The sequence below is a fragment of the Lonchura striata genome, chromosome 1, assembly GCF_046129695.1.
Source record: "Lonchura striata isolate bLonStr1 chromosome 1, bLonStr1.mat, whole genome shotgun sequence".
Lineage (NCBI taxonomy): Eukaryota > Metazoa > Chordata > Aves > Passeriformes > Estrildidae > Lonchura > Lonchura striata.
This window is the reverse complement of record NC_134603.1, coordinates 147,404,333-147,430,065: the sequence shown is the minus strand read 5'-3', so window position 1 is coordinate 147,430,065 and position 25,733 is coordinate 147,404,333. Positions and strand designations below refer to the sequence as shown.

The window sequence follows — 25,733 nt, the reverse complement described above, 5'->3', positions numbered from 1 at the left end:
AGGGAACCATGCAGGTGCTCTGTGAGAGCTAAAAATGGGCATCAGCTTTCAGAAAAGGCAAGTGTTAAGAAGCAATGATTACCTTCTGCTAGACTCCTCTTTCTCAGGCAGATTAAATCATCTTCCCTGTCTTTAGCCTGAAATATCTCCATGCACTGAAGCCCAACCTTCTGTTCTTCTTAATGTCATCTATAATTCACAACACATTTGAAACAAATAAATGTGAACTATGACAAGTATAATTCACTTTGTATTGGTTGGGAATGAGCAAACTGCAAATCTGTATTTGAAACTACAAAAGAGCAAAATGAGAACTTGGGTTTTTATTTTTTTTGTGGTATCCAAAAAATGCAGCATCATGACATAAAAATTCAAGCTAGGTTATCCTGTATCCTAGGAAGTCTGTACAATATGCTCAGTAGTTAAAACTTAATGCTTGTTTTGACTGACTCTGACCCAACACCAGCAAAGGTGTTTAACTTCTGAATACTGCACTGCATCCAGTACTATCCAGCCAGAGCTTATTCTTAATATTAAACATTTTTGAAATATAATCAGAAATCATGCAAGATATAACAGGCATTTTAAAATCCCTGTTTCATTTCCAGTCGAAACACTAGGAACACACTATGTAAAATCTAGAGAGTATAAAGAATGCAGACCAACAGTCTGGGAATCGTGTGAAACTTTTAAATAATCCATGATTAACCTTCTCTGAAACTATAAAACTCTGCTGACAAAGTAAGAGAAAGCAGAGCATTCTAATAAAATGAAAGCAAGAAGAGCCCACAATGTTTAAATCAGCTCTCAGTTAATGCAGTGACAAACAGTGGGGAGGAAAGCCCCAGTTAACCTGACAGCACCAGGTATCATATGACAAGCTTACATGTGTAACTCCTTCTGGTTCTTTCATTTAAGGATTTAATCAAATTCTTATACCAGGTTCATAAACAGAGCTCAGTATTTCTACTAATTAAGTAGGTGCTAAAATTTTTAAGGTTTATAAGATTTGTTCTCCCTTCTCTCTAGAACAATTCTGGCCCCCTCAATAGGCTGTGTATCAACACCCCTCAGTGTTTTCAGTAACAGAACAGTGTTATTTTTTTTAGAAAGAGATATGCAAATTATGTCATACATTTCACTGGCAACACATTGCATAGCAACTTCTGCACTAAGCAAGATCAAAGGTCCAGCTAACACAGCATTGGAAGTGATGTCTAAGGAAAAATCAAACCTAAAACAGTACTATGAAATTATCCTTCCCAGAATGCCCTCTCAGCTTCTGCAAAGGATGGCTGCAACCCTTAGCAGCTGATGGCATCCTGCAGCACTCCCTGCCAAAAAAAAACCAAGCAAAAAAAACCCACAAGCAATTCCATTTCATCAATACTCTTCAGGTAAGTTTACTTAAAAATGATGTTCTAGAGTTTTAGTGCAGCTCTTAACCTCATATAGGATCATAATGAGAACGCAAGACCAACAAAATACGTAATTGAAAAATACTCTGACCACTGAATTCCAATCCCCTAAAATTGCAGGACTCATTATCCTATTTTTCTTTATAAACTCCACCTTAAAACCACAGAGCTTGCTACTGCTCCTCAGTACAGAGCAGAAAGGGCAGCTCTGGTGTGTTTTGATAGGCTGGGTTGCTAAGGAAAGACACTGAAAGCACTCCCTGCTAAATCAAGTTTCTAAACTTAGGAATGCTACATCATATGTTTGAGCTACAAGGTGGAATCAAAACCCAGACTGCCTCCCCAGCTAAATTAACTATTATCCTTATCCTTCAATATAAGCCTTACTATTTTGAATCTATATGTTAACAGAATGTACTTTAGAGGAAAAAAAGTCCTCAAAAATGACAGAAAGTAATGTCCAACATAAGCAAAAATTCCCACCCAGTAATATCACTTTGTTTTGAAACAGAAAAAGTATTTTCATTGTTTATTGAAAAGATTCTACAAACACGTAGAAAGATTTTTAAATTTGCACCCACAGCCTTTAATTCTTGTATTCACACAAATCAAGTTTGGACAGCCTATCTTCCAGCTGGACTATCTATCCCATGACTGAGCTTAGCACCTCTTATCCAGGAAGCTATTTTAGAAAAAGCAGAGTAAGTGTACTTAAATCAAACCTGCAGAAGGACAAGCTGCTACTGAAACTGCATCCTCTGAGGAAAATTCAGGTGCTTATGTTACTGGGCTGGCACATACAGCATCTGCACAGTGGAACATCCAGCAAGCTGCAAATCTCCTGGGCCTGCAATGTCTCTCTAGAACAGTATAATAATTTTCATCAGAAAGTGAATTTAACACCAAAGTACACTATCCACAGCACTAGGAGGTTTATGCTCATCTACAAACAGATGGACACTGCCTGGCAGACACATCACAGTATGAAATACATTGAAATCCACATTTAGCAAAAATGATGATAAAGCCCTTCAAGTGGAACTGCAGCAAATGAGCACCCAAGACTGGCCTGTACTGTTTTTTCAACAACACAGTACTACATGTTTTAATATTATAGTTAAAACACACCTGGATATTCGGCAGTCCTGTTGATCCTTTGACTTTTATAAACAGCAACATTTGTTCCTAAGTTTTTACAACTCAACAAAGCCAAGGGAGGAAAAGAAATACTGCTAATATGTAGGAAATCTGGAGTTTTAAACCATCATTCCATCTTTTGGGGAAACAAAAAAGGAAAAATAGTGATGAGGTTTCAAGATGCTGATGTCTTTTAAGACATCAGTAGTAAATACAAAAATACAAAACACTAAACAGAAATTAAAAGTCCAGTCAGTTGGCAATGTTCCTGTCCACCCTACCAAAATTCCTCCAAGCCCTGCTCCCAGGAAACATCTAAGATTCCAGCTTCCTGCAGACACAGACACTTTCTCTCATGTCATGACTGCAAACCATCACTGATACAGTCTTTTGACACAGCTGTCTTGCAATGCTCTGCATCAAGACATTCTTCAGACTCTGTTAAAAAGTTTTTCCATCTTAAAAAAGCAAGCAAAGTAAGTGATCATAAATTCTAAAAAATGTAAATCCTCTTTCTAAATTAAGCTGTTTTTAAAACAATACTGGAAACTAAACAATCTGCTTTGTCCCATGTTTTGGGAAGTTTAACATTTGGCTATATATGCTTTAAATGATACTCCATTTCCATTTCTCTGCTTCTAATGTAAATTCATTTATTTTATTTGCATACGCTTGGAGAGAGAGTTGAGAGAGAGTACCTGTGGTTTTTTGAGAGAAAATACTCTAGTTTTCACAGAAGCAATTACAAAACCAGCCCTTCAGTGGAAGCATAGACTGTGGACAAACTCCTATCTTGAGTCTATACCTAAGATTTTCAATAACGCTATCAGTTCACCTCTAGAATGGCCAGTCAAGTGTGCAGTGCTGACCTGAATGACATAACCTTGCTTCTATAACAGCCACTGCTTGAAGATGTTTTACCCACACCTGAAACCAGCCCTTACATAAAGGCAGCCTCTGCCCTTCAAACAAACAATGGGTCACACACAGCAAACACCTGAGTGATTTAGATTCAGTATCTTCTTGGCCTAGAAGGAGGAATGTTCCAGTGTTAGAATTGTTGGGTGTTTGATAGACAAGATGGAGAGGTGGAAAGAGTGAAAAAAGAGGAACTGGATACATTATCCCTCTTATAAGTGCAACACAGAATAGTCACCTCTCCTATTACTGATTATCATCAATGCTGAAGATAAGCCAAACATTTGGGGATCTCTTGAATATTCTTTACCCCTAGCTCAACTCTTACAAACACACTACGTTCTTTCACTTTGCCATTTAGTAGCAAAAACAGACATCATAAATCAATACCATTTTAATTAATGACAGCAGTGGGCCGTGTCATGGTATAGAGATACTGCCTACAATTAGTCATGACATTACACATCTAAGAGTCTTTTAAGACAGAGAAGTTTATAACTATACTTAAACTCACAATTTCTGTATTTTAATCCGCATCTACTGTCCCACTTTGTGTATTTGTACAGCCCATAGCTGGAACTGTGATAATCAGATCATATCCACTAGATCTTGGTTGTAGTTTAAGACAAAGAAAAGATAAAAAGAACTTGAACATCTCAGCAACCCTTTTACCTACGTATGGTTTCAGAACAATTTCAATGATTTCCAGTTTTTTATACTCAAATATTGTTAATCGGTAGGTAATTGCAACTGATGAAATCACTTTTCTCTAATTCTCAAAATTCTGTCTTTTATATGCCCAAGAATAAACAAGTCACTCTACACCTGCTTTATCATCAATTAAAGAGAAATAAAGGCCTCTGGAGAGAACCATCTGGCATCTTGAAGATTTCCTTATTGTCAAATACAGTCCTCTGGAGATATGTATACTGGCCATAAAGATAAAATCCAACTAATTTGCACCTATATGTTTAAGTTTAAGTTCAGTAGATTCTAGCTCTAAGGGAAAACCAAACACCTAGTGCCTAAAACCTAACATAGTAATAACTCTGTAAATGAAATTTCCGTTGATTCTAAGACAACTGCCTGAATTGCCAAAAACCACCTAGTAAGTCAGTTGTCTAAAATCTAGCTCCAAGAAATCTTGCCCATGGCAATGCCAATTTACTTGACTGCTCCTAAACAGAGCCTCCCTTAAGCTGAATTTCTCTTAGAGAGGCTAATCTTTGTGCCCATTCAGGGAAAAATATGTGCAGCCAAGCCACTGTCAGCTCTGAAACTCTCAGCAGATTTTACAACAGATGCTAGTAATCTTTTTAGAAGTTCTACCACAGAATATTTACTACATGTATTAATTAAAATCTAAAAACTGGTGACCCAAATTATTCCTTGATAAATTTAAGCATGTAAAAAGCAGCAGTGTAGTTAGGACCTCATTATTATAGGTTCTTATTATACAGAGAAAAGGGACCTCCTGTAAAGAGGTCTGTTCACCCCTTCCCATTCATCAAAGGCAGGTTCCAGGGAGAAGCCTTGTCCCTGGAATGAGGTGCCCAAGTATGGTACCTAAATTTCAGTTTGCTACAGGAAATGTGACTGTGTGTATTAATTGGCAACAGATTCTCTTACTGGTTTTACTGTTTATTGTGCTCTTCCAGGCCTGAATCCCAGTCCCGTACAGCTACCTGATATTTTTAGCAGCCTTAGATCTGTACTCAGCTTTTAATCACATGTAATAACTTTTTTGCAAAAGACATCACTTGAGTTAGAAGAATGCAGTGATGACAGTTAAAATGAAATCAACCCCCTTGAGTAAAATGCCACAGTTATTTTCAGAGATCTGCATAAATAGCAGCTAATTTGCAACTATATCTTCCCAGCTCAAAAAAGTATTTTCAAGAATTTGATAGTCTTTTCCATGTACAACTAGGCTCTGAGGAAAAAAGAAAGCAAGTATTTTATTTCTTTTCAACATCAAGGGATGCTGAAGTCAAGTCCACCACCCTTGCTGCCATATATGATTTGCCTTATCTGATACTGTCCTGACTGCTCAAAGTATTTGAGAAATCATTATGACATGAATATTCAGCTGCCAAACTTCTCATTTTTTAAAATACATTAAAGAGGTCTGTTTTAACTGAACAGTTTAAGATTGTATTGAGGGTGTGTGACAAGGTTTTCAGAGCAGGTGGAGGGCCAGGGCCACAGGGGTGGCTATTGTGGGAAGTTGCCAGAAGCTTTCCCTATAGAGTTATTTCCCTATTTCCCTCCCAACAGAGACAATGCCAGCCAGCACCCAAGATGGACCTGCTGCTGGACAAGACTGATCCCAGCAGTAACAGTGATGTCACCCTGTTCTTTTAAAACTTTTAAAGTTCTTTCAAAAGTTTTCTATGCCTTCTGATGTTTACATAATTCTACTGGAGTTTCTCACGCAGTGTTCATGTAAATAATGATTGTTTTGCATTATTCTTTGTGGGAAGTGAGAATTTATGAACTATTGGTTTGACCAGTATAGTTGGAGAGATGGCAATTTCTTCCTCCAATCCACTATCACTTTTGGAATTCTATATATTGCGAGGTCAGAAATAAAATTTACTCCTTTTACTTACTCTTTTGCATCTTAGAGTAAGCGCTTGAGTTATTTCATGTTGTAATGCGACATCGTAACTTACTTCAGAAGGAAAAAAAAATATTTCAAAAAAGTAATTCTGTCCAGGGAAAAGTGAGAACATGAGAGAAATAACTCTGCAGACACCAAGGTCAGTGAAGGAGGGGAAGATGCTCCAGGTGCCAGAGCTGAGAATCCCCTACAGTCCAAAGAGGAGGAGACACTGAATCAGGAACAGTGAAGCTCAGGAAGGAGGGAGGGGTAGGAGGAAGGTGTTTCTAATATTTGTTTTACTTTTCACTATCCTAGTCTGATTTGATTGCTAAAAATCTCTGGTGATTTCTCCAATTTGAGTCCGTTTTGCCCGTATTGGTAACTGGTGAATGATGTCTCCCCCAGTCCTTATCTCAACCCTCAAACTTTCCCAATGCACTTTTCACCCTGTCCAGCTGAGGAACAATTTTGGTGGGCATTTGTCATCCAGCCAGGGTCAAACTACAACAACTGAAATTAAATTGTAAACTATACATTTGTTTCAATTGCCACAAGCTAATATAGTTACTTTCTTTTAAAATAGTGACATCTCAAATCCCTTGTAATCGACTAACCTGGACTGCTTCAAGCCAAGAGTTTTTTCTATTTTACTTACTCAGTGGGAGATCACAATGTAAGAGCTTTACTTATACATTGCCTTCTCCACTGGAACAAGACAGAGAAGAATGTTATTCCCACGTGGCTGACAATGCAAACAACCACTGTGGCAGAAAGCAGAGCTGGAGTTCGTAACTTTGCTAGAAAAGAAAACTAGAACAAATGAAAACCCTCCAGATAACTGGGTTTAACAAAAAGAAAAACCATTTCCCCAAGCACTGCAATTCACCAGCAAGAAAGCAAATGACCTTCTAAGCTCTTACATGTTAAAACTAAACTAGAATCTTATGTGTTCCATGGGGATCAAAACTCAGAACACTGCAGCAAAGGAAATTCCAGAGTGATTTGTCAGAGCTAAAAAACCCATTAATTTTAGGAACACTGATGAACTTCTCTCTCTGGCAAGTGAATACATTCTACTGCTCTCTAATAAATTGAGCCTACAGTTTACCAGCTTGCTACCTGAGGACAGAGATGTGAATCAATCTTATTTCAGTCAAGGATAAATGCTTTAGAGATGCAATCACTTCCATCCCTTTACCGGAGTTAACTTCAGGCACAAATACCTCTACTTCTTACACTAAAAAAAGTTCTACAAAATATCTGCTAAATATTCTGCATCCCAAATACCAAACTCACTCAAAGTGAATGAAGATGGAAGTTTAGGTGTGTCCCACCAGAGCCAATACAGACTGCCTTCCAGTAGCCCTTCAAGTCTTCCTATTGCCTATTTTCCTTGGTAAATGTTTTAGCATCATCTAAAATTACCCATTAGTCCTCAATGGTCTTGTCTACAGTTGTTCTGCTGAACTTAAGAACTGCTGCCTACAATCATCTGCCACTCCTGCATCATATCCAGAACACCACAGTGCAGACCCTCTCTCCAAACCCAACAGAGGTTCAAGCACTTTGTCAGGCTTCCTCACTGGCTGTGCCAGAAAACCAAAGAGTTCTGCATAAAGGCAGCAGGCAGACCAGTAAAAACTTGTGTGCACTGGAAGCAAATCACAGAACACTGAAATATTGTTTAAAATAACACTTTTGTAATTCTTCAGCTCTCAAATAGCAAAATTCAAGTACACAATCATATATGAAAACTTGATTTGTAAACTAAGCAACCTCCAAATCAGATCTACTGTCAGGCTGTCACTATGGTTCTGTGTGTAATGGATTGCCTTAATGACCTAACAAGAAAAAAACTTCATTAATGGAGTTTTTCTTCTGGCAAATCAAAAGTAACAAAATGAACAGATTTGTAACATTTTGGTTATTCACTTTAATAAACGAAAGATAGGACACAAGGGAAAGAAATGTCAACTATAGTTGCAAAACTTTCAAAACACAAAGGAGCTGAAAAACAATTCTTGGCAAATATTTTTTCTGTTATTAAACATCTATGTTAAGACCGGAAAACAACACAAGCATATATTATATGCAACTTCTTATAAAGCTTTATACATAGCCAAACCAAATGTACCATAAAATTAATTCCCATTACAAACACTTACATGAACATGACAGAAATAAGTGATTTTATCAAATGAACAAGGACAGTTAAGGCACATTCATATCAACACTGTCCTCATACCTAGCACACCCTTAAGAGAAAAAGAAACCCAAACACTTTCAAAAGCCCAAATATCTTCCCTGAAATATAAACCAATATAAAGATTAGTATGAACAAATAGAGAAAAGAAATTACTACAATTTAATCCAATATATCAATCTCTATTGAATATTCTTTTAACACATACAAGTCAGATGACTGAGCACTGGTTCTCTGTTCCCCCCATGAAACACTCTCTTATCATTTCCTGGCTGCCATTTGATATTTAACTGGCAGAGGGTGGGTGGAAAAGCATTCTTTTTCTAGTTCAAGTATTTTAGGAGAAAGGCACTGAGTGAGGAACACCACATTTTAGGATACAAATTTAGTCTGCATTATAAAATTTATTACTAGACTAAGGCAACTTCCTAGCCACACACAAGAGATAATTTAACATTCTAGTTCAACAATTAGCAAGATGAATCAACAGCCTGGGGGAGGAGGGAAGACTTGCCTCAAAACAAACTACAATTTTTCAAAATTCTGGACCAGCAAGCTTACTGCATTAGGAAATACTAACAAATGAAGAGAAGATATTTCCTCATTTTAATCATTTGTATCATTACATTCATTATATTAGCAGTCAGCTTGAAACATGTAGAGAGCTCAAACATGCTAAATACCAAAAAGTCCTGACAGTTTGCCCTGTAAGTCTGCACAGAAACTCACAGCTCAGAGCATGTCTTCTCATACTCTTCCCTGCAGAATAAAAACAAACACAGTTCTTGTTGAGCTTTTGGATATGAAGATGTAAACTTATTCACTAGTCTACAGAGTGTGCTATGAAGAAGGGCATCTCAGAAAGCACAGACACATGGGTTTTCTTCTGTCAAGCTATGCAGATCTGAAATAAGGCATGAAGAACCATATACTACAAAGAAGCAGTAATAATGCTTAAATATAAAGCAAGCTGTGAGTTCTCTGAGCTGTGAAGTTCCATTTCAGCTCTCCCCACAAAGTTTTCCTCCACACAATTAATTTGGTTTTAGTAATCTACTTTTTAAAATATCATCTACAAACTTTTAAGAGCAGAATTGTGGACCATAACACTGCATAATTAATTCAAATCTGAGCAAGCAAAGTTTTACAGCTACCTTCATGCTTCAGCATGTTCTGTGTTTACTTTTAAAAATGCAACAGAAAGGCACTGCATCCTTAGACATTCACCTTCCCATCTTCCCACTAATGACTGACAGTGACAATACAAGACAATGGATTGTCAATACAGTCAATTTTACATTCTGTGTTGCATCTTTCGAAATTTTCTCAGAGGAAACTCTTTCAGTCTGCTTGGATAATTCACTGAGCCAGTATCCAACTAAAGGAATGCAAACAAAGGTTATGAAAACAATAGTGTAGTCTGTACTAGACTCCAACTGACGTTTTCACATAAACAGATGCCAAAAGTTATGCAATTTACACTGCAAATATAAATCTCTCAGGTACAAGTGCTGCAACTGAACTAATGTAAACTCGACCCATGCTGCTATACGATAAGGACAGCCAAATGACAATGCAATTCTTGTCTGTCATATGACAGTTATTTTCATCCAAGTAAAACTAATTTTGTGTTTCTAGTATAGTAACAACTTCATGGTACATAAATCCAGGCTGCTTCAGCTGAAAACCATTAGTCCTGTTTCAGATTTTCAGGTCTTAAGGAAAATTCTGTAGTCACATCAGGGTGTAGCAGACAAAACTTTGTGCAATGACTCATTATATGGGAACGCTGGTCTTACAAAGGTTATTTATATAACAGGAGTTCCATTTGAAAAATAGTGTGTTTTAACGTTTGCTGTACAGAACTTTTAATACTAGCTACTTAGCTGACAGGCATCTTAATGCTCTAAAAAGTGTCACAAAACACCTAAAGATAACCTCTTTTTAATTTTTTCTTGCTAGTACACTAATATTTAAGCAAATACTTGTATTTTATGCAGAAAGGATTTCTTATCATTTGTAAGCCATAACTGGAGACTGAAAGCTAATTTAAATGACAGCTTAAAACAAAAAGGAAAATTATAGAATAATTCAGGTAAGAAAAGACTTGTGGAGTTGATCAAATCTAATCACGCACCAAAAACAGTCAGCTTTTAAGCTGAATCAAAATACTGAGAGTTTATATGCCTAATGATTAGATAACATGTTTTAAAATGTTATAAAAGTAGATATGCAAATTGACATTATAAGCAGCTCTGATTCAAACTCTGCTTCCCCACAAAGATACCTCAGCAGCATTATTTTCTACCCTTTTTCTAAGAACAGCCTCTTTGTGCAGGCCATTGCTCCATCTCACTTTAAACCTGAGCACAGGCTTCCGCCACTTCCCTTCTGTAGGCACTGGCACTTTTGTGGTCTCATAGTAAACTCATGAAACTCATCCAGCTGAACACCACACTTGGCAGAAAACTCAGAATTAGTTGGCCAAGTAAATTCTAATGTTGGCATGAGGTGGCACTGGGAAAGTGCAGTTGGATGCAGAACATCCTTTTTGCCAGGAGTGCACATTTACTTCATTTTGAAACTGCAGAATCAGTTTCTTTACTAACCTCCCTTATCCTCTCTGCCACAAGCATGAATGCAGGAATGCAGAGCAGAGCCTACAAATAAAATTATCCTAAATAAGGACCAAGTAGAATAAAGCTTTAATATTCTTGCTCCTGCTCTAACTTTTAACTGTAGCACAGGAAGCATATAGAGAGAACAAAACCAAAGAAGCCACCCAAAAAAACCCATGCCATTTAAATTGAAAAGAAAATAAAACTCCATTAATGTAACAAAGACTGAAAGACTGGTACATTAAGCTTGGTAAAGCTGTTGGGAATAAAACACTAGAAGTAGGTTGGGGATGGGGATCAAATGATGCACAAGAAGGCTTAGGAACATGTCTTCTCCTCCCTCTCCCAGGCACCCTATTAATGGGATTCAAGGAGATGGAACACTGCTTTTTACCTGAACCCTGACATTAGGATGGAACGATAAAGGAACAAGGGATCAAAAAATACCTTGCAAAGCTGAGGTAAATGAAACAGACTTCCCAAGGCTAGTGTGCTGGTTTAACACAGGCCCCATAAGCCAGGAAATTACTCCTAAATCTTGAACCTCACTTTTGTAATGAGGTTTTTACAAAGCAAGTTAAATCTGAATTAATTCAACTCAATGGAGTAGAAGCCTACTATCAGGTATGCCCCTAGCTGATGGGGCAAGTTTGTACAACCCCTCTTTCCACTCCTGATGATCCATTATTGCCAGCTCAGAAACAGAAAAAACCCACAAATCTGGCAACTGGATTTCACTATTTCACACACTTTTAGCAAATTCTTGGTTTAATTCCTCCCTCTTGTTTCTTATCAAATATTTTCTTTCTCGACTTCACAGAACTCTCTCCTCATTCAAATGAAAAAAGTCTTTCCCAGAATCAAAGTGCCATATGATCTAAAAGCTATACAAATGAAAAAAAGTGTCAGACTTATCTAAACAGTTCCTTTTCAGAATTTACTGAATTCAAACAGTTGTTTCAAACAAAAACACTCTTCCCCTATTCTTATCAAAACACTGTTTCTCCAGTGTTATTCACATTTCATTCTATGTTGAACACACCAACTCCTTTATTTTCATTAAGTGTTCACAAACAGCAGCAAAAGATAAGGATTTAATTTTCTTCTTTGAAGTGGCACAGTATTTACCTTGAATGCGCAAAAGCAGCCCCACACATCCTACATTTGAAATTCTGCTGCCCTTTCAAGCTTAGCACATAACCTCTAGAAGCTGGCCCCTGCTAGGCCACAGGAAAGCTCCAAACGTGCTGGTGGGGTGTCTCTTCTCCACTTCCTTAGGAAAGGGTAGTATCAGATTTAATTTATATAGTCCAAGAGTAGAGAAAAACAAAGATAAAGATAAGCTACCACAGGTCAAACAACTCTATATAAACTAACAATGTCTCATACCAAATCTATCATTTCTGTAGTATGTCCAGAAGAATCATATTATTTTACTGATTTCCTTTTATCTACATATCAGAACATACCAAATCAGTTGTATAGATTAATTAATAATCATTAACTTTTGCTTTCAGAACCTTATATACAGTTATAAGACTCTGACAAACTCATTTCAGACACTACAGAGGATATTTAGAAATTTGTGCTCTTTTAAAACTTGCTACTAGTTGAAAGAAAGTTTTTTTAAAATAAACAGATTCAGTATGGGTATATGGCCAGCAAAGCTCAAAGGAAGCTATGCCAAAGACAATTTCAGCAACTAGAGAATTAGTGATGAACTGATAGATGGGAGATAAATAATTTATTAAAGTTTAAATAAAATAATCTTACCAGAAACAACAAGCCACTTCTTTTATTTTGAACAAAAATAATAGGAAACCAAAGAATTGTTTTGAACACTTCAAATGTATAAAACAGGCTTTCATTACTATAAACTGCAATGAAAATGTTGTGACAATAATTCTGATTCAACTTTATTTCCCAGAAAGCTCTCATGTTAAAATAACTAAAAAAATCTTAGATGGCATACCCCACTACACTATGATATGCCCACAATCTCAGAAAGCAGTTGTAATTTAAAGTGAGAAGAATCTTGTAGAATAGGTAGAAGAGGTTGACTGTAATCCTAGATACCTTTTTCTTCCACAAAAACTAAAGTTTCTACAGACAAGATCTTTCTGACTCCTGCATTCTCAAACATGATTTAGGATGGGGCAGTCCTTATATGCAAAGGCACTTAGGCACAGAAACAACACTACCAGACTAAAATGCAAAAAAAAAAAACCCAAATGAGCAAACAAAAACTAAAGAGACCTGCACACATCTTCCTTAATTATTCAGACAAACCGCATATTTAAATAACATTTACAGTAGTCCCAAAATGCAGTAGTAATTTCTACATAATAATAATTTGTTAGATGAAAAAATAATGTATTATAAGTGCATATTTAGAAAGCCACTGTCACCTACAAAGAATTGAAGTGTATTAATACTTTCAGGCTGATGTTTTGCTTTAGCAGCTTGATATAACTTTTACAAACATCAATTCAACATGTGGATTTCTACCATAAATATTTTGGAAAGGGATCTTTATATATGAATTACATAGTGAGGCTCACCATATTACTGTGTGAGACAAGGTGTTTTGGGAAAGACATTGTCTCAGCATAGCTTTAACACACTCAACTTGACAACTCTAAGAAACAGGGAGATAGAGATATTAGACAATTGATCCTTTTTTCTCCGTTTGGTTCTCCACTCCCAAACCCATCATTTATATTTCTCCTAACAATGGGGTACTCTTTGGATGTCACTCAGGTTACCTAAATTTCAAGAAGTAATACTGAAACAAATTAAACTTCTTCCTTTAAGAAGAAAGCCCAACCACAATAACACACACAACCCACAATACACAGATGTGCATATTCATATACTATGAATCAGCTACAACAGAAAGCAGTTTAAAATGAAAAATAATCAGGCAGAAGAAGGACAACACAGAGTTCAGTGGTTAAGTACTCACAAGTTACTACTCTATTCTTACTCACACCTCTTCACTCTTTCCAGATGCAGGTTGGCAGCCCAGAGCAATGGCCACTGCAGTACTCATCACCCAAACTGATGAGATCCTGCTTAACACTAAGTTACTGTACATGGGAGTCGTTTTCCTTATAAATCACCCCTTGGTAAATTCCACCTAACATGCTCAACTAAGCTGGAGAACAGATCAGAAGAATGTGTCACAATGTCTCAGTGTCTTCAAATTTCATATGCTGTAGAAAAATCCTCCTACAGTTCCCACAGCTGCAGCAGTAACAGCAGCAACCACAGGTATAAGGAGAAGAGGAACATCTTTTTATTCTACAGCAAATAACACACATTGTATTGCAAAAGTCCACCTGTTTATCAGGTTTGCTGAGTCCATAACATCCATCAGCAGGGATACATTGGAGATTCCTGTCCTGAACCATCCATCTAAAGGTCTAGATGGCAAGTTTGATTCTGTATCAAGTAATCTTCATTATCAACTACACACAAGAGCCACCTTCTCTGCAAACATCACTCGGTACAGGTGTGATCCTGTAATTAGAGCTACCAAACCACTTTTCTTCCACAAACACTGGCACTGCTTTTCCAATACCAGTAAAAACCAAAGTCTTTGTTGTTCTAACTGTATAATTAGACATTATCTCCTTTCTCTAGGTGTAGCAGTGGTACAGCAGTTCAGTGATGACCCACAATACTAAAAACCTACAAAAACTTCATACAGTTTCTTATGAGAAAGACCTACCAGATTTCTTTACAACAGTACTCCAAAAAAGTTTAATTAAAAAGGTGATGACACCTATTTAGATTTATGCAGGCTTTTTCCTTTTTCTTAAGTAGATGAGAAAATAAAACAAGAGGAAAAATAACTCCAAACTAGAGCAGAAACTTAAGCAAATGTGTAGGACCCAAAATGGCACAGTAGATTTGTAATTAATGTCCTAGCATGCCACTACTTTTACTACAATCACATACAGTATTTCAGTTTCTGTATAATACATACTTAGGATTACAAAAAATTGTCTAAATCTGTTTTCAGAATAAACTCTTTAAAAATGCTAAGATTTGTTCCTATTTTGGTCATCTGCTGGTTGTTGACAGACTGCACATAGATACAGGTCTTGGTACCAGGCCAAATTTACATTTAATTTGGGGAAAACAAATCCAGTGTGGCTTTTTATCTGTATATTGAAGAAAACAGGAGCCAAAGTTTCACTAATCCAAAAACATGTTGAACATGATATGTTGGCATGTTATGAAAGTGGCACTAAGGAACAAGAATCACTGCTAAAATGGAAAAATTAGATTAACTTTTTCAGCTGATCTGAGAAAGAGCAAAATAAATTTGTTACCATAAGATTATGAAATTCCACTACCATTTTTAAAATAAAAGGCAACATGATACCTGCCCTTTAAAAACTTAAGAGTCTTGTTTTCCTACCTTTCCTCCTCTATGTTGTGATACTTAAACTGCCACTTTCCTTATACACATGTTTGTGTCTAAATTACATTAATTCCAGTATAAAATACATCTGGTGCATAAAAAATGCTGCAAATAAAGGGGAAATGTCTTTTGCTGAAGACTTGCTCAAGTCTTAAAATGTCTCTATTTAAAGACAATTTTGATCTCCAACTCTCCCATTGTAAACTCTTCTGCCTAGTTCTAAATTATTTGGAAAAGCACCCACCTCTGCTCCCTCCTACCTCATATAATCCGTGACACCTTTCAAACACAGCAGCACAGTTATAACTACATGTTAGCAAGTCTATGAGTACAGATCTTAATTTTTTAAGACAGTAAATGTGGTATTTTTCAGTGCATATGTAATTCTGTGTTGACATTTTAAGTAACATAACTTGTATTCACATTGAATTAATTCATTTTACATGCACAGTACAGAATATTCCTGATATATAACCACCTGCTCACGGAAGAAGTAAATCTGATTTAGGAAACTAATAATTAACATTACAAACTCTAGTGTGGCAGCCCAACTGTACAGTTTTCCAACTGCAACTGAGCATATTGCCAGCAGAAAAACATTCTCTTGAAATGATCACTTTCTTAAAAATAAATAACTCAGTGCAGTATTACTAAATACTTAATATGAACCACTAAAGCAACCGACAATACCAAGGTGTGTGGGGAAAGGGAATCATACCTAACACACAAAACTAAAGCTCTTCTCCAATCAAGGGCACAGGAAGATACCACATGTCAAATAAATCTTTGAGATATCACATAATTTTAGTTGAAAAATGGTTTATTACACCTCAGTATCAGTCTCAAAACAGTACAAAGTTTCCTATATTTAAACACAGCCTTGTCCTACTCAAGCAATTTAAAATTTATTTCCATAATGGAAACCAAGAGAAAACACTTCAGTTTGGAGCTGACACTGACATGGATAAAGCTGGTCCCTACCAGCGATGTCAGGTTCCATCCAGTAGCTGTTATTTCAAGTATGACTGAAATTCACAAACCTCCAGGAAAATACAAGTAATGCAGAAGGAAGAAAAACAGAAGTTTTTCAAGATGCATTATGGAAGCACCATAAGACTCGTATAAACCTTAAGGACTACAGCAGCAGACATTGAAGACCACTTTTGATTTAAGCAGGTCTTTAGTCTGCAGAAGTGTTCTGATTTCCAGATTACATTTATTCTGGAAGCTACTTTTATTTGAAAGAAGGATGCTTCCAGAACATAGCAAATACATCAGCAGAAAGAAAAGAACCAAGACCTTTAAAATATAAGAATATGGATAAAGAAGGAAGAAAAAAATAACCAAAAAAAAAATCTACATCTATTTGCCAATTGGTGTCTGAGAGGGTCACACTTTTGGGACACCCTGCATATTGATAATTGGTTTCTCACTATGCCATAGGATATATGCAGGTGCTTGCAGCCAGCACTCAACTTTTTTTTTTGCCTCTGATTTGAGTCAGAAGGCTTCTTTCCAAATCTTTAGTTATTTGGACAACTTCATGCAGAAATTAATTGCCATTCTATCAAAGGTAACAAAACTTACACACAGCACTAAGCTTGAATATCTGCAGCTTAGTTACTAGCAGATTGTTACTATATACAAGCCTCTACTACAGATCTAGCTTCAATTAATTCATTTTAAATGCAGCATCAGAACATTTCCATTATTTTGCTGTGTGATTACAGGAAAAACCAAACACAACACACAGGTAATGTAAGAGCTATTATTTGAGACTCACATCTCTGCTTCAAGAGGCAAAAACATTTAATCTCTTCTGTACACTGCACTTATTTTTATCACAATCTTCCACCAGAACTTTGGCAAAATATATGATGGAAGAGGAGTAAAAGATTCCAGTCTCACACCTACCCACTCTATTCTCTCTTATAACTTCCTTAGTAGAGCTAGAACAGGTCACAGGTATTGCAGTCTGATCACATGAAAACAGCTATTTGGGCTTCTATCATCTCCATACTGCTGGATGCACAGTCACTGCAAAGAGTCCCTAGGAGAGATGTGGGTGACTGCAGGTCAGGAGCAGAGAGTAGTCAATAAAGGAATCACATGGAAAGAATCAGCAGAAACCCTCAGGACCTTGGGTATGGGCACTAAGAGCAGCAAGCTCTGCACAGAGCATCACGGGGCAGAGCAGGGCACAGGCAGGCCCAGATTCACACTGGCGCTGGCAGCTGCATCAAAAACATCGTAAATCCTCCAAAGGAGAAATTACTAACAAAAGGTATGCAACTTTGAAGCTGGATTTAAGCCAAAACAAACAAAAAAAGTAAGTAACGTTAGTTCTGAAGACCTTGTAGAAAGCCTAAAACTTTCAAAGAAAGATTTTGAGAAAGCCTTTAAAAAAACCCACCATATCAATGCACAAATAAAGCCACCACGGCCCCTTGTACCTTAGTCCTCATGTCACAGCCCTGAAACCACTCGGAAACACCACCTCACTTGTGGTTCATCCCCGTTTGGCAGCACTCTACTGAGAGATCGAACAGCATTAAGCGCCCGATTCTATTTCCCGCTCGTCCCAAGTTCGTAAGAACGGCCCAAGCCGCGACATCCGCGTTCTGCAGGGACCGCGCCAGAACCGAGCCGTGCGCGCCACTGGCACCCGAGGGGAAGGAAACCCAAACCCTGCGGTAAAGTTTCTTTCTGCCAGCAGAACCCCGGTCACGGCAGGCTCAGGCTGTCACCGCCGCGGGCGCACCGGAGCGGGCGGCGGGGACACGGCCAGGCCACCCCGGCGGAAGGAGAACGGCAGGGAAGGGACACGCTGCCCGCCCGCTCCCGCCGCCGCTCCGTCTGGGAAGGGGCTGGCGAACCGGGACAAGCAGCGTGGGGCGCGGGAGATGCGCTGCCCTCAGCCTCCCGCCAGGCCGGCTGCGGGGCTCCGGCCTGCGTGTCCCTCGGGTCCCGGGGAGGTAACAGGCCCGGCCCGCCGGGCGCGGGTGCTCGTGGCAGCGCCGACGGGTGTTGGCCACTCACCCACGCAGGCAGATCCGCGGAGGAGACGCTGAGCCGCACCGCCTCCTCCTCGTCCTCCAGGAAGGCGAGCGCCCGGCCCAGGCGGGAGCTCTTGCCGCCGCGGTGCCTGCGGATCCAGAAGAGCCCGCACAGGGCGATAAGCACCCAGCTGAAGCTCAGCCCCAGGTAGCCCAGCACATACACGGGGAAGATCAGCACGAAGCTCCTCGCAAACTGCGACACCAGTCCCGTCACGTCCACGCTCAGCAGCGGTGAAGGCGACTCCGGCGCGGGGTCCGCAGCCGCCGCGTTCTCGGCGGCGGGATCCGCGGCGGACCCCGCGCCGGGGGGCTGCTTAGCGGCTGCCCCGCTCATGCTACTGCAGCGGCGGCTCCTACTGCTGCTGCCGCTCCTCCCGCCGCTCCTCCCCCCGGGGCGCTGCCTGCGAGCGGGCAGGGGGCAGGGCGGCGGCGGCGCCTCCTCGCATCCCGCGCCCGGCCCCGCTCACCGCGCTCCGGCACCACCCGCCGCCGCTTCCGGGCTCGGCCGGCCCAGCTCCGACCGCCGGGAGGAGGCGGCTCGGCCCCGACCGCCGCTATTGGCGCCCGGCCGCCGCACGAACGCCCCTGCCCGCCGCCGCCCCCGCCCCGGGCAGCCTGTTCCCCTCCCCTGTGCCGCTCCTCCCTCCCTCGCAGGCCTGCCCGGGGAGCGCGGGTTCGCGCCGCCGCTCGGGGCCAGGGCCATCGCCCGCGGCCTCCGGGAGCGAGGGAAAAGCAGCGCGGCTCTGGGGCCGCCGCCAGGAAAGGGCTCTTGGTGGGTGGCAGGAGCAGAGCGAGCGTGCCGAGGCGTGTGTGCGCTTCCTCATGGGCAAAGCACAGCGCCTGCCCTTCTCTTCAGTCACTCACGCGGCTGGGCAGTTTCTACCTGTTACACCCTTCGATAACAACCTTCCTGTCTTTATTCCCTGTTGATGGTACTTTTAAAGGAAAGACTGATCAACGCCTCAGAGCAGCCAGACGCTGGTCACTCCGCGCCTTAGCTACAACAGGTGTTTCCTGAAGTTTTGCTCGCACATCCTCACATAAAGCTGCCTCCTCTGTCATCTAGTTAGCACACACGAGGGTGGCACCCACTGTCTTGGGATTTGTTAAATCGAAAAAGCTGATTTTACAACAGGCTTGTGTCGTGTATCCCTTTAACACCTGGTTTTCACATCATTCCTCCTATCATTTCTTTACCTTTTCAAACAATTTTGATGCAGCCACGAGTTTCATAAGAGGCAGCTGATGCTTTTCCTTAGCTATCAGATCCTAATCAATTTGCTGGTACACACAGATTAAACTCAGCATTTACCAGGAGTTTGTGTGGGTTTTTTATTTGTTTTGTGTGGGTTTTTTGGGTTTGGTGGTTTGTTTTGTTTTTATTTATTTTTTTATTTTGGTTTGGGTTTTGTTTTTTTTTTTTTTTTTTTTTTGTTGTTGTTGTTTTCTTTAAATAGCTAACCTTTCACTTAGTGGGAATCAGGATCCTTTCTCCTCTCTTCAGATGCCAATTTTCACAAAATGTGTAGGACTTTGAGACTTCATATTTGCAGGCAGTAAAGAGGGGAGAATTACGTTAGCCAATAGACCGCAAAGTTATGAAAACACACACAAGTGGACAAATAGGAAAGCTATATAAGCTTTGTTTGCTTAGGAAGTGAAAGTAACCTCATCTCAATTATCCAGAGAAAGTCCAAAAGGCAATGACATCAAAGGAAAAGTTGTTTGCTTAATGTAGCACATCAGAATTGGAAAAAGAATCCACATTTGGCAACTGAATGTGGTATTCTGTTTTCTCATCTTTCCAAAATCCCTTCATGCCTGGCATCACACTGAATGGACCACTCTAAGTTAAATTCTGGGTATAGATTCCTGCTCTTCTTCACCTCCTCTTTACCACTGACACTGTATGTTCCCCATCTGTATATTTAGATTACTCAGGGTGAATATTCAGAACAACCAAATGATACAAAAAGATGTAACAAAGTCAGTGATTTACAACTAGGTGGTAATCCAAGTTTTGAAATTATAATTTACCTTGAGTTTTCTGGAAAACTCAAAACACCTTCAGGCTGTGACTGTGAAGGAACTCAATGAAAAGCACCATAAGACCCTAGGAAAGCTTGTGACTTTAAACTGAGGGTATCAAGTATGATGCTGTGAACCCTTTGGACACCAATCAACTTAACCAGAGTAAATCTGAGGGATTTTTTGCATTTATTGAATTCCTCTTCCAGTTACTCTGATTATAATGTGACTTTAATGTCACTCACTCTTGAGTTTCAGTAACACCTAGTACAAATGACTACATTTTATGTTGGCTCCCTCCATTACAACCAACACTATTAATACTCTCATTTTTTTCAAGTCTTTTGTTCTCAGCCTTGGAATCCATTGTCCATTTTATTTCCCTATCCGGCCTCACAGTGTCTGAGTCAGAATACAACTGTACCACAAATTAAAATGAAAATTCAAAATGAGGGGGAAAAAAGTGATAGAATTAATGTGATATTTGGCAAGTAACACTTTACCATAAGGTACATATTATTCTGCTCTCATGTATGTCCAGCATGTATTTTGAAAATGAGCTGGATATAGAATTTAGAGAAGTTCCCCATATGGTCAAATTCAATACAATGGAGAAACACAACAGGAAATAAAAATTAATCTTGTAGTAGCATTTAAGATGACAAACATAATATAATTGTAGACCAGGCAGCCTAGTACTGATCCTGCACAGAGTAATTCATTAATCAATGTGGAAGTTTGATTAATTAGAACTAAAAGTGCTTGATTATGTGCCAATCAAATAGGAAAAGAGAAGTAAGATCTTGTAGCATGAATTTGATAATGTTTATCTGTAACATCTAGAGGAAGTTCTGATAAAGAGTAAGACTTCTGACTTTTAAGAACTTTTGTAGATAACTGACTTGGCCCCACACAATATTTTGATGAAGAAACTGAGTGGTATGAAATTAGCATAGCCATTGTTGTAATAGAGACAAAGGAATCTTGTTAAAATCAAGATATAAAATCTGCTGCTAGGGGATAAGTTAGGGTTAGTTACTCCATTATAAAATTTTAAATAAAATGTTCCAGATAAACACTAGTTATTTGTTTATTCTAATATTTTGGTGCAGATAAAGGGTTTAATAATTTGCTCAAGAATCTTGAAAATGTAAATTCAGATATTTCCTGATCCTATATTTTAATATTTAAAAATGTGAAAATTAAAAAAAAGTAATATTTAAAAATATGTAGTTTAAAAAGGTAGTCCTTTGTGCATCAGGAACTCCTGAAGATAATTATTCATGGCCCAGAGATTGATCTGGCTTCTTCTTAAGCATCTTCTAATCAGTTGTATCAGTTACACAGCTGATTATATTTACTTCATTTAGACAACATTTATTCTTTCCACATCCTGCCTTTTTAAAGCCAGTTGTATTATTAGAATTTTAATTAATACTTTTTGTTAGCAACATCCCCTTATACCCATTCTTAGCCATATGTGTTTGCTTCTCCTTTTTGCTCTTTCAAATGCTATATCTTTCATTGCAAAGTAGTGTCATCCTATGTTTATCTTTACATTGCATCACCATCAGATTGCCATGATGATTTGTTTTCCAGTAAATACCAGCACTACTCTCCCAAATAACTTCCTGAAAGATCTTGTTTATACATAATTTTTGACCATAAGACAAATTGGGAAAATTCAGATTATGTGCTAAAAAAAAAAAAATCATTTTCCCAACTTCTTTGGAGTTCACACAAGAAAACATGTTTTGGAAGCAATTTTAATTGTTACTTCATGACCATTTTCAGTAACAGGACAATATGTGGTATTACACCTAGTTTTACCCAACAGCGTTATTTTAGTCTAATGGTTCTCTCTAGACATTTTTGCCATTGAAGAGAACTCTTTATGGAATAGAAATCTGGGAATTTTTGCTAAGGAACATCATCCTTAAAAAAATTGAATTATTAATGAAAATATAATTTACATGAAATTTTATCCTAATAGATTCTCATCATGGAATACTCTCTACGTCTGTGCTTGATTTTATGCACTTCTCTCAACCTGCTCTAGGTTATCTAGCATAGACCACTAATATTTTTTGTCTGCTTTGAATTATCTAATATATAGCACAAAGAAGAGCCTAAAGACTCTAACATACCTGAGCTTCTGTTCTTTGGAGAAAAACTATGTATGTTTGATCCCTGCTATCAGCCAAGCTGGCTTCAGTTTCACTGAATGCATAAATTGTACTCTCATAACAAGATCCTCAAATATTTATTGTTCCTGAAGACAGAAATACTTTCCACTAAGATGTGTTTCTTTTCAAGTTTTCACAATAATTATAGTCTCCTTTTTCCCCCTCATTGGATTCTTACAAGCTCAAAAGACAAAAGCTTTACTGCAGAGATCCACATTTTTCCTGTTTCTATTTATGAACCTGGAGGACTAACAAAAGCATTTTGATACTTTGCAGATCATTTATGCACGTCTGCTGATAGAAATATTTAAATTTTCTTCTCAACTTCAAAAGGCCTCAGGAAAAAGTGGTTAAAAAGGGAGGGGGAGGGGACCCTACAAAGCCTGGATCCTAACAAGTTTATTTCTTCATTAAAAAAAAAAAAAAAAAATAAAAAAAAAAAATTTTTTTTTTCCTTTTTCCCTAACAATAGAAGAGTCTTGATTTTTAAGCCTGGTATAAAGTTGCCATGTTGTCCTGTTGTCCCTCTGAGGGGTAATATTTTCTTAACTTTTTGGTCTAATACTGTGATGTGTCATTCCATAGAGGTGAAGAAAAATACAATGCTGCTTCACAGGCTTAGAGGAACTTTGGAAGATAAAAACAAAACAAACAAACAAACAAAGCTACTTACTAGAGAATATAAAAAGCTGTGCTATTTTATCTTCCTGTTTTTCAGATAACAGTGCAAGTGGAGAAGGAGATATATGAACCAAGCCAGACAAGAGAAAAACCTGGAAATGCTAAAATTGTAATAAAATTCTCAGGGCTACCAAAAAAACATTTACAACACTTTTCTTGGAAAGAAAATCTAGGACATCCTTTTATGCTGGCTTTACACAACAGATATGTGTCATTTTATTGCCTGTATTCACTTGAGTCTAACACACATTTGTAAAAGCAGTCAGACCACTGATGTATTCATTTTCTCCACTACATTGGTGACGCACTGTAGTTTATTTTAATACATGATGAATACATTGAGGCAGGCACAAATTCTAGTATTGTTATTCCAAAGGTGCTATTCTACCTTGTATTCTCATGCAGCAGTTAAACTTCAGTTTGATCCCTAGATTTAAAAGTTTGAAAACTTTGAAAAGTTCTTTCCAAACCCTTTAGTGGCACTTTCCCACATCTATATTTTTTCTCATCTCAGAGATGCCTGACTAGTATACTATCATAGGGCTAAGAAGAAAAGCTATTAGCAGCCAAACTTGGTATTTTAAACTGGTATTTTTCACTGCTTTTTTTTTCTCCAGTAAATACATACAGATGCATGTTCTAAAGAGTAGACAAGAGAAACAGAACTTGAAAAAAATCTGCATCTTCTATCCAGTTTTTGGCATTACTGTCATATTTGCTTATTTAGTTATAGGTATTTGCTATATTGTTGTTAAAAATAAAATCCAGTTAAAAGGTTATTTTGTCCTTCAGTCTCTATACATAGGACAGCATTTCTGTAGAGATCCCTTCCTAAGCAGATGCTTAGTTCCATTTGTTTATACACTGTCACCACTGTGGCTAAAGAGCTCTTTGAGCTAATCCAAGATGGCTTTTACGCACATTTTTATTTGTTCGGGGAGGAAAATATAAAATCATAGAATTATAGGAAAATTTGGGTTGAAAGGGACCTTTAAGATCATCTAGTTCCAACTCTCTTGCCATGGGCAGGGACATCTTCCCCTAGTCCAGGTGGCTCAGAGCTCCATCCAATCTGGCCTTGAACACTGCCAGGGATGGGGCATCCACAGCTTCTCTGGACAACCTGTTCCTGTGACTCACCACCCTCACTGTAAAGATTTTTTTCCCAATATCTAATCTAAACTTACTTTCTTTTAGTTTGCATGCTTTGTCCTGACACCACATGACCTTGTAAAAAGTCCCTCTCCAGCTTTCTTGCAGGCTCCCCTCAGGTATTGGAAGGCCACAATAAGGTCACCCCAAAGCCTTCTCTCCTCCAGGAGGAACAATCCCAATTCTCCCTGCCTTCCCTTGTAGGAGAGGTTCTCCATCCCTCTGATCATCTTGGTGGCCTCGTTTGGACTCACTACAAGAGGTCCATGTCCTTCTTCTCCTGGGCACCCCAGAGTTGGATGCAATATTCCAACTGGTGTCTCACTAGAGAGGAGCTGAGGGACAGAATCCCCTCCCTGCCCTGCTGCCCACGGGGCTTTGGATGCAGCCCAGGACACGTTTGGGTCTCTGGGCTGGGAGTGCCATGGCTGGGTCATGTCCAGCCTCTCACCCACAGCACCCCCAAATCCTGCTGGGCAGGGCTGCTCTCAGTCTGCCTGGATTGAAATCAGGGGTTTCCCCAAACCAGGTGCTTATAGATTATAATTGTTCTGCCAAAGCCACATAAATAACCCATTAGAAGGCTCATAAATATTTTAGTATCCATAGATGTTTATACTTAGTGGATACAATTTAGCTCTTAAAAGTAATACTTACATTTAATGGTGTGTTTAGGCTTTTTGGTTTTTTTTCTTGGTTGGGTTTTTGTGTGGTTTTTTGGTTTTGTTTTGTTCAAGAAAATATCAAGATGGGGTGTTTTTGCTCATAATTGCATGCTTGATTTACTTTTCTGCTACATGAGAAAGAAAATATTTCACAGTTTGGACAAGGGGAAACTTTCACAGCATTCTTAATTTATTCTGGAAATATGAATACAAGGCAAGGTATCACGAGTTTATATGTATTTGTCAATTGACTACAGCCAAGTATAAGGGGTTAAATTTTATCTCTGAAGCAGCCACAAACTCCCATTGAACTATGGCAAGAATGTTTCTAAAATGCAAAAATACCTCTTCCCTTGCTTCCCTCCTTCCCGCCCCCAGTAGTCAGTTTTCTACAAACAGCAATATTAGCAGTAGCAGTTACATATTAACTTTTTTTTTTTTTTTTTTCACTCTGAAAATAGGGAACAAAGTTAAAAGAACCCAGAGGAATTTTCACTTGGTCTTTTAAATTGCACGTGTTAATATGTTGTAAATATTTGCTGTGAAATGGCACACACCTTTCCTGCAGGCAACCATCGAGCTCATTCCAGGTGTGTTTGGTGAGCTGCCACTTGTGCTTTGTTGCAGAAAT

General features: G+C 38.7%; 1 protein-coding gene across 5 annotated transcripts in view; it reads right to left on the bottom strand.

Annotated features, from left to right (window-relative positions):
• The window catches only part of ESYT2 (extended synaptotagmin 2), a 79,174-nt gene extending 60,403 nt beyond the window's left edge, over positions 1 to 18,771 (bottom strand). For 4 of the 5 annotated variants that reach the window (XM_021526535.3, XM_021526537.3, XM_021526538.3 and 1 more), the window contains exon 1: positions 18,371 to 18,771. In XM_021526535.3, coding sequence (XP_021382210.1) covers positions 18,371 to 18,724 — 354 coding nt within the window. In that variant the 5' untranslated portion in view covers positions 18,725 to 18,771. Of the gene's footprint in view, positions 1 to 13,864; positions 14,685 to 18,370 lie in introns of those variants that run through there. The other variant, XM_021526540.3, reaches the window with a different exon arrangement.
• Between the last annotated feature and the right edge of the window lie 6,962 nt (positions 18,772 to 25,733).